Source organism: Tursiops truncatus, chromosome 18 (genome assembly GCF_011762595.2).
Source record: "Tursiops truncatus isolate mTurTru1 chromosome 18, mTurTru1.mat.Y, whole genome shotgun sequence".
Classification (NCBI taxonomy): Eukaryota; Metazoa; Chordata; class Mammalia; order Artiodactyla; family Delphinidae; genus Tursiops; species Tursiops truncatus.
This window is the reverse complement of record NC_047051.1, coordinates 48,199,069-48,212,512: the sequence shown is the minus strand read 5'-3', so window position 1 is coordinate 48,212,512 and position 13,444 is coordinate 48,199,069. Positions and strand designations below refer to the sequence as shown.

Genomic DNA, 13,444 nt, shown 5'->3' with positions numbered 1-13,444 from the left:
GCCACACACACACTCAAACTCATTCTCGGACTGTATACACACTTTTACCAGAATATCTACTGATTAAAAATTGTTTAGTGCTATTTCGTGAGGTGGTTATGACATGGGAAGCTGACCAGCTTAAGAAATTTGCATTTTTGTTTAGCAGATTTAAAACATCAGACATCCTTTGAGTATATTTGGGTGATAGAATAATAGAAGGTAATAGAATGTATATAACGAAGTCAATGTGTTTAATATGACTGAAAGTTTAATATCATCATGTATTACTTTAAAAAAAAACCTTAAATATGAAAAAGCAAATTCTCTTCTTTTCGAATATGATTTTCAAATTTCAGGCTAATTGTATTCATAATATGATAAATATGCCTATTTCAAATAAATTATATTGTATCCATTCCAACTAATTACCTATTATCAAATCAAAGTTTCTATGTTTTGTTACTGTTTTTTAAATTTTCTATTTAAAAAATCATATTGAAATCATTAAATTTATAAATGGATAATTTATAACAGCTATTGTGCTATTTGTAGTGCTTTATTGCTAAGTTTATGCATACCAAATGCTTTAGAATGTGTTTTCCAGACTTTAAAATAATGATGTTATTTACGCCAGTGCTGATAGAATCATAGACAGGGAGATGTGCAGATGGTACCAAAATCTGAAAAATTTATTAATGCCATTATCTTGGGCAAATCATTAACATAAAAGGGCCTTGTTTTTCACATTTATGAAATGAAAGATTTAGCTTAAGTGGGCCTCTGACTTTTAAGTTTATTGGAAAATGTATAATCTAGATTTTTCTCTGACTTGCTTTTATTATGCTGTCTTCCAAAAAAAGCCTTTTTTTAGTACAGGCAGATATTCACATTTCTGTGTTCATCGTCTGCCTTAAGATTCCTTTTACTATACCTATTGCTCAATTAAGTTTTTAATATTTTTTTAGTTTGCTAGGGCACAGCTATATTCTTTTTTTTTTTGCGGTACGCGGGCCTCTCACTGTTGTGGCCTCTCCCGTTGCGGAGCACAGGCTCCGGATGCGCAGGCTCAGCGGCCATGGCCCACGGGCCCAGCCGCTCCGCGGCATGTGGCATCTTCCTGGACTGGGGCACGAACCCGTGTCCCCTGCATCGGCAGGTGGACTCTCAACCACTGCGCCACCAGGGAAGCCCAACAGCTATAATCTTATATATATTATTGCTATGTTCTTAGCAGAATGAAAGGTACATATGATTTTTAAACGTCCTTAGGAAATAAATCTTCTTTTCTTTCAAGTTAAAAATGCAATTAATTGTTATTAACATAGCTTTTAAAAGTTTGATGTGATAAAGGGTATGCCTACTCAAGCCTCCATAGATTTTGAAAGGAATTGAATTTATGTTTTTTGTAGTTGATTACATCTTGAACTAATGCATAAACAGAAAAATAGGTTGAAAAAAGATGGTTATGATTTCCTTAAAACATTTAAAGCATGAAATTGTATTTCATTAACAGTTGGGAATATGTACAGTAGAATATTATATTAAATATTAATGGATAATTTTAGAATCATAGACTGAACTGGAGATTAGAGATTATTTAGCTCCCTTCTTCATTCTGCAGCTGAGTTAGTGACTGGCTTGGGAGGCTAAGGAAATTAACCTAAGGTCAAACAGTGGTGTACTCGCAGAACAAGTATTAAAACTCCAGTTTATTTATCACGGTTCTTGGGCTTTTTCCTAGTATGCCACAGTATTTCTCAACTATATGTGTTAATATAAGGGAATGGATAATACAAATGACTCTTCTGTGTATTATATACGACTACATAAATTGAAAGAATAAGAGAGGAGGTGACATTTAGAATATATGATCAGAAACCTCTGTCGGTTCTATATTTACTTCTGTACTTAAATAACAAACACAAAAAAATAGCTTAACCCATTAAAAATTTATCTAATGGGGGCTTCCCTGGTGGCGCAGTGGTTGAGAGTCCGCCTGCCGATGCAGGGGACACGGGTTCGTGCCCCGGTCCGGGAAGATCCCACATGCCGCGGAGCGGCTGGGCCCGTGAGCCATGGCCGCTGAGCCTGCACGTCCGGAGCCTGTGCTCCACAACGGGAGGGGCCACAACAGTGAGAGGCCCGCGTACCGCAAAAAAAAAAAAATTTTATCTAATGGATAAGCATTTCTTCATGGTTCTTTGCTCTTGCCTCGTTAAGCAGGGCAAATATTAACTGCTCTTACTCAGCACTTCATCCTCAGGGCCTGTGACTAGCACATAGCAGATGATTATTATTATTTTAAATGAATAATCTAGAGAAGGTTGGAGAAAAAAAGAAATCTGAGGAAATTTTATTCTTTGTCCATTGTGGAAAAACATCATTAATAAAGTTATATTTAGGATTGTATTTAGAATGATATTTGTTATTAACTTTTAAAAAATTACTTGATGGTCATAGAGAAATATAAAGCAAATATCGAGAAGCAAAGCTAGACTGTTAGAAAGCCATCTAGTGGTATCTAGGAGGAATTTTTTGTAGTGCGATTTATCTTTTGATTATATCTGGAATTTTCAGTAGAAATTTTTACTGGCCTGTTGGAATAACAGTCTATTGTAAGATATTTTAATTCTTTTGAAATGGCTTCAAACACTAAGTAAAGAGTAATACTCATTCTGCTATTGTTTTTGTGCTGTCGAGGACTTTGGATGCATGACAAAGATTTGTGTTGCAGCAGGTAAGGTGGTTGAGCCCTGGAGCTTGAATGGATACAGATTACTCTGAGAGGCTGCTGTTCAATGTGGTCCTAATGAAAGAGAAGAAATACACTCACATGTTTTTTTCTCCCTTCTCCTCTTTTGGAATCGATTCTTCAAGATAAAGACCAAATACAGATAGTGGTTTGTTTTATAAGCATTTCTTTTAATGAACTCTGGGCTTAGATTTTAGACCATCAAATGAGAGAAAATTCTGTATTATCTTGAAAAATGAAAGTAGTGTTAGCTTCAGAAAAATGAATTTTCCTCTTACTAAATTTTCCTCTTACTAAAAATGGACACAGGAATGTATAACCTACTGTTGTTAAGGGCAGTATTGGTAACTCTGGAAATAGTTATAAAAATGTATCAGGTTATCATGGTCAGATATTTCTCAAATCAAGGTTAGCATGAGGCATTGTTTGCTCATATGTCATATATAAAATACTAACATTTTAATGGTGTTAAAAGTGATGCAGGCTGTCACTTCTGTGGTTATCTATTACATTTGTCAAAAAATTGATATTTCAAACATGGTTTGTTTTTTATGCTTAGAAGACTTAGCATCTGTAACATACCGAGTAAAAGCTCCTTAGGAAGTTATTCCTTGTTTTTGTTTTTTTTTTTTACATGAAATGGCTCAAAATTTAAGAAACCTTTCGTGTATCCTCAGTGTTTTTTTTTTTAAGTTTTCTTTTTGAGCAAATGTTATTTGGTATGGTTTTACAAATGCAGTGAAACATTACAAATACTGTGTTTTAAAAGCATATAGGTCTTACGTAAATTCTGTCTTCCTTAGCAAGCAGAGATGAACTCCAGTCCAGAAAAATTAAATTGGATTATGAAGAAGTTGGAGTATGTCAGAAGGAGGTCTTAATAACCTGGGATAAGAAGTTGTTAAACTGCAGAACTAAAATCAGATGTGATATGGAAGATATTCATACTTCTCTTAAAGAAGGTATCTTGGATCATCTCAATCAATCTTTTTTCTTTTTTGAAAAGCTTCAGAAATTTTTTTGATTCGTGCAGCCTAGGCATAATTTTCTCTTCATGCTTTGCCTATAAAAAAAGGAGAGGACTTTGTTTCTGCCTGTAGTTGGTGACTGTATTGGTAAGCACATGGTACTAATGGAGATATTCTGTCCCTGAGGAGACAGCAGGCACCTTTTCTACACAGTTTCCTGCCTCTTCACCAGCTGTTTCAACTCAGTGTTGTTGTTTGCCAAGGAAAGATCACATGCATTAGTACAAATCTTTGATCATATCCGTAAAAATATCTCAGGCTTTTAAACTTGACTCATTTGTCATTTGCTCAGAAGTGTTTATTTATAAATATATGTGTATATTCATGTACATGTTTGTACAGATATATATTATTAGCAATCAGTTTTCCTACCATCCATTCTTTTATTTATTTTAGAAAAACGCTTTTATTTAGCCTCATACTGCATTTCTGCTCTGTCATATAAAATGACTGATATTTAAACATCTTAAATTTAAAATTAAAACTAATATGTGAATTGCTTAGATGCAATTTCTGTGACTCAGATTAACTGTATTAAAATGACAATCTCTATGATCTGCATAAATAAAGATCCCAAAGTACCCAAAATAACCTGATCATGAATCTTGTTTTAAAAGACTATGGTAATGTGAAACTGTTGCCCAATTAAGTTTAAATTAAAATTAATTTTGTAAGATGCTACACTTACAAACCTGATACATGTTTTTTTTCCTTGAAGATATGGAAATCCTAGAGATTTTCGCTGACTGCATTACTTGGGAGACAAAATAGTGGCTAATGGAATGTGTGTGAGATGTAGAACATACTGTTCTTTGGTATGACTCAAAGATGTTTTAGGGGTGTTCATCTTCCCATTTCTTATAGAACAGAGTTTAAACTTCTCAGCACTGCGCCCAAGGCCCTCCATGATCTCTCCTTCATCTTTCATCTCACTTTTTTTTTTTTTTCCGGTACGCGGGCCCCTCACTGTTGCGGCCTCTCCCGTTGCGGAGCACAGGCTCCGGACGCGCAGGCTCAGCGGCCATGGCTCACGGGCCCAGCCGCTCCGCGGCATGTGGGATCCTCCCGGACCGGAGCACGAACCCGTGTCCCCTGTATCGGCAGGCGGACTCTCAACCACTGCGCCCCCAGGGAGGCCCTCATCTCACTTTTTAACTTCTCCTGCCTTGTAGCCTGTGCTTCAGGGATGCTAACTACTTTGGGTCCCAGTCTGGCACAGGCTATTTCTTGCAGGGATGCTCCAGCTCTCCCTACCCTCCCTCTTCCATCCTCTCTACCTTCTCCCCATTTCCCGTTTCCTTTTCTTTCCACCTCATCTTCTGCTCCCTCCTCCTTTGTCCCCCTCTTTCTCTGCCCCTCTCAGGGCCTCCGTACATCCTTCTTCCCAAAGTGATTGCTGCCTACACTCCCAGCCTGGAGAATCGTATTATCTCTCAGCTCTCAGTTCAAATACCATTTCCTCAGAGTGCCCCTCTCTCCCCCAGTAAATTAGTTTTGTTTTATTATTCTTTCTCATGATTCTTTCCCTGTAATTGTGCTTATCATAATTTATAACTTTGTATCTATGTGTATATCTGTTTCATGTTTTCTCACTCCACCCCCCATACTCCTAGCACCTAAGAGAGCATCTTGCATAAGTTATTTATTGAATGAATGAATGAGACTAATTTTCCTGAGAATGGATTTATTCATCTCTCAGTGATGAGGTATCCTCAGTGCCATGCTCTATTCTCTGCTATATGTTAGATGCTCAATAAATATTTAATTAAAGTGAATTACTTTTTTGTAGAATTGTTACTGGATGGATAACAAGACAGCCCTCTCCTGTTATCAATGATTCATTTAATGGGCTAATGAAAGTTACCCTCTAAAAATGACTTTTTGCACGAGATCATTCATTCATTCATTCAACAAATGTATGAGTAGAGAGGTATATTCTTGGACTTCATCATACAGAGATGAAAGTATGCTAACTATTCTCAGGCAGCTCACCATCTAAGTGAGGAAACTAGACAAACATACAGTATAGTGCTAACTGTAATCCAATATGGTAATGGTGCAGTCTGAGTCACATAGCATATGAAAAGGGACTTCTTACTCCTAGAGATGTTAGGGAGAGTTTCTGCAGAAGAATGGTATTCGGGCTCATCCTTAAAAGACAAATAGGGCTTCCCTGGTGGTGCAGTGGTTGAGAGTCCACCTGCCGATGCAGGGGACACGGGTTCGTGCCCCGGTGTGGGAGCCTGTGCTCCGCAACGGGAGAGGCCACAACAGTGAGAGGCCCGCGTACCGCAAAAAAAAAAAAAAGACAAATAGAGATACACTAGGCAATCAACTGGAGGAGCTTGGAATTTCATAAACGCAACAGTAGGAACAAGAAACTGGAAGTGTGAAAATCACCATAAGCTTCTTGTGGCCCTACACTGAGTATAGCTAGATACTTAGTATATACACTTAGTGTGGCAGGGAACGGGAGGTGATGGAACTAAAAAAAGGTAGTTTGGAGGTATACCCTGTAGAGGGCCTTAGAATTCATGTTCGTGAGCCTGAGTTATGCCTTTTGGACAATAATACTTTGAGCTTCTGCAAACTGTGACATTGCATCCCAAAGAGATCAGTGCCATTATACCTTTCTCTACCCAGCTGGAGCTCAGGAACCTATTCCATATCTAGTCTTTTTGGACTGAAAACAGTGAAATAAAGTTGGCTGCACTGTACAGAATTGAATTCTCTCCCTCCCAGTGCTGTATTTCATGTCCCTTGGCATAAAAAAACCCCATACTTTTAGCATACTCGAATTGCTTGTTTTGGTTTTCAAGCAGACTGGAGTTAGTGTTTCATTATACATGAATATAGCAATTACGCTAGCTGTTTTCTTCTCAAAGGCTGAACGATGTTCTGGAGCACTGCCTTCATACTGTACTTACCATTTTTATTATTTCATTTTCTTGTCACCATATAAGAATGCTATTTAATTCTCTTTTACAAAGTTACTTTTTAATGACAGCTATTTAGAAATCAGAGTATGAATATTAGCATTTATTACCAGCTTCAAACCAAATAAAAGGTGAAAATAGGCAGTAATACATTTCAGTATTTCAGAATTTGGCCTCTGAAACTAGAGTTCTAAACTGCACTAGCTGTGAGCACTTGGGCAAGTTACTTAGCTTCTTTCTGCCTCAGCTTTGCCATCTGTAAAGTGTAGATAATAGTAATTACCTGCCTCATTAGGTTGTTTTCTGAGCACCTGTGAATAAATTAGGTGCAGTTTCTGTAATTACAATGCTCAGAAACTAACTGTCCCCGATAAATGTTGTATTAGCTTCTCAATCAGTGGTGGCAGCTGTTCTTGTTAATATTGCCATTATTATCCTTGTTATTTGAGGGTTTTCTTTTGCAAGACAGCAGCTACAGGATTAAACTTTTCAAAATACGCTTCTGTCACTACATCGTACTGTGTGATTATAGGGTGGAACGCAGGACAGTAGAGCTGCCTATTTTCATGCATTACACAGTTAATCAACTGTGATTTCGCACCTTCATTCCAGTGTTCAAGACCTTGCTTTCTTATCTCTTTGACTGTAGGTGTTCCCAAAAGTCGACGAGGAGAAATCTGGCAGTTCCTAGCTTTGCAGTATCGTCTAAGACACAGATTGCCTAATAAACAACAACCTCCTGACACATCCTATAAAGAGCTTTTAAAGCAGCTCACGGTTCAGCAGCATGCTATTCTCGTGGATTTAGGTATGTTTGCCATATTGATTATAATTTACAAAAGTAAATAATGGGTCCTTTTGTTGAGTTTTTGGGGGTTTTCTATTTGTTTTTAGTTTTGATAAAGACAAACTATTGGTCGGCAGAGTTGCTGGCTTTGTCCTTTCCTGAGGGCAAGTTGGCCTTATGTATGGTTGAAGATACCCTAAATGCCTGAATATAAAGTGAAGTTTTCATCCTCAGACTTGTCCTCTGAAAAATCTTGTATTTGAATCATTGTAAAGGTCATATTATTGGGTGCTCTCAGTTCCTGTTTTTCGAACAACTGACTTTTGTTTGGGATAGATAATTATTAGCTTGGTCAACACTGGTCTTGAAATAGGTTTAAAGGGGCACCAGAAAATTTAACAAAGGTCTACTAAGTATTCCTGGACATATTGCTGAAAACAAGCTTTGGAGTAAGCCTTTAAGAATCAATACAATATGTGGTTATGTTGTGGAAATCATGAATACATCCTTATAAGATGAAAGAAAACTTAGCTGTCCTAATGTTATGTGCATTTCCAGTGGCAGCATCATAAAGTCATCCTTTTAAATGCTGAATTTCAAATAACTTATGGAAAGTAAAAATGGTGTGATTTTAAAAAGTATATGTCTCTAATTTTTCTCTAAATTAATATATTTTATTCTTTTAAAATATCTAACTTATTGGATTAAATATTGTACATTGACATTTGGATTATTTCATCTGTATTCCTAAAGGTTGATATATTTAAGGTGGCCAGATACGTTATTTGAGCCCATTTGGGAAAACAAGGGATTACTTTTTTTTTTTTTATGCGGTACGCGGGCCTCTCACTGCTGTGGCCTCTCCCGTTGCGGAGCACAGGCTCAGTGGCCATGGCTCACGGGCCTAGCCGCTCCGCGGCATGTGGGATCTTCCCAGACCGGGGCAAGAACCCGCGTCCCCTGCATCGGCAGGCGGACTCTCAACCACTGCGCCACCAGGGAAGCCCGGGATTACTTTTTATTTGGGCTCATCTTATTTTAGGATATATAAAAAATCACAGGCCAAAACGGACCTCTGCTCCTTTTGGATGACAAACAGCTTTTGTTGGGAAAAGGCCAACTCAGTTAATAGTTTTTGAGCCCAATAGAATTGAAATGGAGAATTTTACAGAGAAACTGAAAACTTCAGTTTTTGTCCCGATTCTATCACTGAACAGTAGCTTTAAGCAAATTACTTTGCTTCTGAGTTTCAATCCTGTCTCTTAAATAAGGACAGTGAACTATGGGCCTCTGCAGATCGGTGGTTCTGTGACCGGAAATTGATAATGAGACTAGAAATTGGGATGTCGTATTTAGAGCTAGTCAAGATATCCTTAAAGAGACGGCGATGATGAGATCACATTACAGGGAAAAGGCTGGTCGGAAAAAAATGGAGCTAATGTCACGGATGGACGGTATATTTATAGTTTTCTGTAGCAAGCATTTTAAGTGAGAAAGTAAAATGATAATTTTAAAAATTGCTTATTTGACTTTGCTTGTAGCCATCTGTGTTTCCTCAGTGTGTTCTTGTTATAGTCTCATATCTTCCCCTTATTTGCTCTGCAGAATTAATCTTATCAGTTCCTAGGTGAAAAATCACTTTTAAGCATATCTGGTGGGAAACGTTTAAAAATCTGGCCTTCTTACAAGTTCTAACTGACATGAGTAATCATTTCACAAGGAAGTTAACATCGCCTTCATTTTCATGGCACAAGGAAAGTCCCGAAGCACTGTATACAGCTTTGGTGGTGAAGATGGGTTTGTTTCAGCATTTAGTACCAACTTTTTAGAAAATCCGGGACTAACTTGCTTGCTGAAGTGTCTCTATGGTAATTTTGTACACAGAGGTGAATTTTGGAGGGGAATTTATTTAAAATCAGCTTGACCCTTCACTATCCTTGACCTTTTTGGATATACTGAAAAAAGAAAAGAGGTCTACGTGGCTCATGGAAGTAGTTTAAGAAACAAAACCAAAAATATTTGAAACAAGTATTTCCTGAATGATAGGCTGAATGTAAAACAAAACAACCCTAGGAAAGTCCCTCTAGTGTCATAATACAAGAAAAGCAGGAAGGAGTCTGCTATGGACCACTAAGATTTCTTTCTAAATCATATGATACCTCCGGTAGAATTCTGATTTCAGTTAGCAGGTAGTTTTTATGTGAACTTAGAATTAGCCTTGATTTATAGTCAGAATAAGTTTTATATTCTATTCTCCTGGGATCTCTCCTGAATATGTCTTTGATTTGTTTGTGGAATTTTTTTTCCTAAAAAGAAGCGCTGGTTAGCATCAGATGTTTGCTCCCCTATCATATACATGGAGATGGGGTGATGGTCTGGCAGGTAGGACTTGGGACTGGCTAGAGGGACAGAGACTGTTAGTGAGAGGGGTGCTCCGAGCAGCATTCAGTGGTTTGGAAAAGAGCGTTTATTTATTCCTGGAAATCACTGGATTGCAATTTCACTCTGGTCTCCAAAACATCAGGTCATCTCAAAAATATTTTTCTTTTCTTCTGCAGGGAGGACATTTCCTACTCATCCTTACTTTTCAGCACAGCTTGGGGCAGGGCAGCTGTCTCTCTTTAACCTCTTGAAAGCCTACTCATTGCTGGACAAAGAAGTGGGTTACTGTCAGGGGATCAGCTTTGTGGCTGGAGTCCTGCTTCTGCACATGAGTGAAGAGCAAGCCTTTGAAATGCTGAAATTCCTCATGTATGACCTGGGCTTTCGCAAGCAGTACCGACCTGACATGATGTCTCTACAGGTGAGTGGCAGATCTTCACAAGGAATGTGTAACACTCTCACCAGAAATCTTAGCGGGAGCCCTCTTCTAAATTACGGTTAAGATTTAAAGAAATTTGGGCCCATTGTCTTGGAACTTGGATAAATGTAGAGGCGTGTTTTAGTTCATGGTTCTAGTGTGGGATTTGCGATGTTGCTAAACCTCTAAGTGTATGACATCCGTATGCAGAGTAACTTTTCCTTTGTTTCTGAAGTAAATAAATCAGCCATTCTAGTGTGTACTTAAGTCTCTGTTTCCTAAGTCTATGAGTTACCTGGAGAAAGTATCAAGTCAACTTTATTCACTTTTCCTTACCTTGTCAGTTGAAAAAAATCATAGATATTTTGTTTGAAATCTGAAAATATAATGTTTTATTCTTTGAGTGTATAAATGGCAGGTATCTATATCATGCTTCTTCATGAACTTTCCATGTCTCCCCTGCTTTATCTTAAGGTCAGACAGGCCCTTATAGAGGAAAAAGTGTTCAGAGTCAGCAGTACTTGTTCAGTCTGCTTTTCTTATCATGCTCTGAAGAAGCACCATTAAGATTTTTCAGTTAAGTAGGGTATTCACTGCCATGGCTGTATTCAACCTATTTCAAACTCCCTGTTTACACATTTCTCCTCTCTAGTTTAAACTTCACTTTCCTTAACATATTGTTTTCTAACAAAAAGTTTAAATTTTCTCTGTAGATATGCTATCTTAAACAACCACTACCTTGCAATATAAAGCTTTTGGTCATAAAAATATAAAGGAAGGCTTTAAAGGGAAGAATGTCAGGGTTCTCCTCCTTTGAAATGAGATAGGCATGATGCCCAGTTAGTCATAATGTTATGCTTTAGATAAGAACTAAAATATTTTTTAAATGCTTTTAAAATATACTTTTTTCCTGATTCCCAATGATCAGTTTTTACATTTAGTATTTCAGTCTTACCAATCCATGGACAAAAAAAGGACTTTGTTTTCACTTTATGAATATTATAGTAAGTGATATTTTCTTGAAAGGATGAGTGGAGAGGGAATGCTCCGTTTTTCATTACTTCTTCAATATGAAAGTTTTGGCAGGGAAATAGGGCTTTGCTCTCAATGTTGGGTTTCAGCTGTGAGTTCATATGAAGGGTGTTCACCAGGATACAGAAATCAAATACAGTGATTCCTAGTTGATAACTATGCATAGGTCTATAAACATTCCACAAGTGAAATAGTAATGACTGTGAAAGGTTTTATTTTTTTACTTTATTTCTAAACAGTTTACTGTATCATATCGGGTAGGAAGCATTGGTGCCCTTGTAAGGAGTTCAATAGGTCTGATTTTCAAAAATAACAGTTTGCGATCTCTCATTAAAATTTCAAAGAATGGGGCTTCCCTGGTGGCGCAGTGGTTGGGAGTCCGCCTGCCGATGCAGGGGACGCGGGTTCGTGCCCCGGTCTGGGAGGATCCCACGTGCCGCGGGGCGGCTGGGCCCGTGAGCCGTGGCCGCTGGGCCTGCGCGTCCGGAGCCTGTGCTCCGCAGCGGGAGAGGCCGCAACGGTGAGAGGCCCGCGGACCGCAAAAAAAAAAAAATAAAATAAAATAAAATAAAATAAAATTTCAAAGAATGAAAAGTATTTGTGAGTAGCATGTAGTCTTGGTTCATAAATAAAAGGGTAGATACAGCTTTCACTTTAAAAATGCAGTCATTTTTCAATTTAAAAATTCCTCATCCATTTGACATCATAAAAATTCATATAAACTGGATTTATACATTGATTTAATATGACCCACAATTACCAAGAAATATTTTCTGTCTATAATTATGAAAATGAAGATGTTTAAGAATCTTTGGGGGCAGTGTTCTTATAGACCATGAGATTGGGGACCTTATTCTGGGAAAGTAGAACTTTTTGATCTATAAAGTGAGATGCAACACTTTTCTACTTTCTAGAATAGAAAGTGTTTCTTATCCAATCAATATGGTGTTCAGAAGTGGAAGTGGCAGCAGGCTTGGGATCACTTGATAGGATTTCTTATTACCTGTGTGGTTTGGGGTTGGGCACTGCAGGCACTGAGCTTATCTGTAAAGGGAGGGGGTCGAGGTCTCTTTTAACTATGGCCCATCACATTTTGTGTCTGCCATTTTCTGTGTTAAGTGCAAAGCATTATATCTTTTTATCTGAAGTCTTTGGTCTCTACTTTTTTCCATCTTCTCTCTGCTACACTCTTCATCTCCCTTTCTCCAGTTCTGTCTCTTCCACGGGAAGATTTTCATGTTATGTGTAAGGTAGATTTGAAGAATGATTTATTCTCAGCAAATGGCATCTTATTATGAAAGTTTCCTTTGAAGGAAGACTAAATTGTGTTTTATTTGTCAAAAAAAATTTAATGTAAATACACCTTGATGGAAGAAATGTTCTTAACCTCTAGTTTAGAATGTAGGAAAAAAGTAAGGTTCTATAAAAAAAAAAGTATTGCTTCTGTGTTAAGATCATAGCTGAACAGCTTTCTTTTTTTTTTTTAGGCTTTCTTTTTATTCTGCTAATGAGACTTCTTTTATTTTTGAGCTACCAGAAATACCAATTTTTTTTATTGATAGAGCCCAGTATATCTAGTTTTAAAATTGTAAATGGCCTAAGGGAAATATATGATTTTTTTCCAACATGAGTTAATGAGATTATAATCTCTCTCTCTCTTTTTTAAATTTATTTTTATTTTTTTGGCTGAGTTGGGTCTTCGTTGCTGCGCGCGGGCCCTCTCTAGTTGTGGTGAGCGGGGGCCCTTCCTCCCTGTGGTGCGTGGATTCCTCACTGCGGAGAAGCTGTGGAGCAGGGCTCTAGGTGTGCAGGCCTCAGTGGTTGTGGCTCGCGGGCTCTAGAGTGCAGACTCAGTAGTTGTGGCGCACGGGCCTAGTTGCTCCTGGCATGTGGGATCCTCTTGGACCAGGGCTCGAACCCATGTCTCCTGCATTGGCAGGCAGACTCTTAACCTCTGTGCCACCAGGGAAGCCCTCTAATCTCATTGTTTTAAGCCTCTTTGTTTGACTGCTGCTACGCTTCTTATTTTAGAGTTATGACTTCCTGTGGCTCTTTAATTCTTTCCTTTTACAGCTTGTGTGGAACCATAGCTTGCACAGATATGTGCTCCAGAGATCAAACGTTTGC

At 38.0% G+C, this 13,444-nt stretch overlaps 1 protein-coding gene across 3 annotated transcripts in view; it reads left to right on the top strand.

The window, feature by feature from the left end:
* Window positions 1-13,444, top strand: part of TBC1D4 (TBC1 domain family member 4) — a 221,994-nt gene that overhangs the window by 195,085 nt on the left and 13,465 nt on the right. For all 3 annotated transcript variants that reach the window (XM_073795301.1, XM_019921164.3, XM_073795300.1), the window contains 3 exons: window positions 3,538-3,696; window positions 7,348-7,506; window positions 10,044-10,288. In XM_073795301.1, the coding sequence (XP_073651402.1) occupies window positions 3,538-3,696; window positions 7,348-7,506; window positions 10,044-10,288 (563 nt within the window). The remainder of the gene's footprint in view (window positions 1-3,537; window positions 3,697-7,347; window positions 7,507-10,043; window positions 10,289-13,444) is intronic.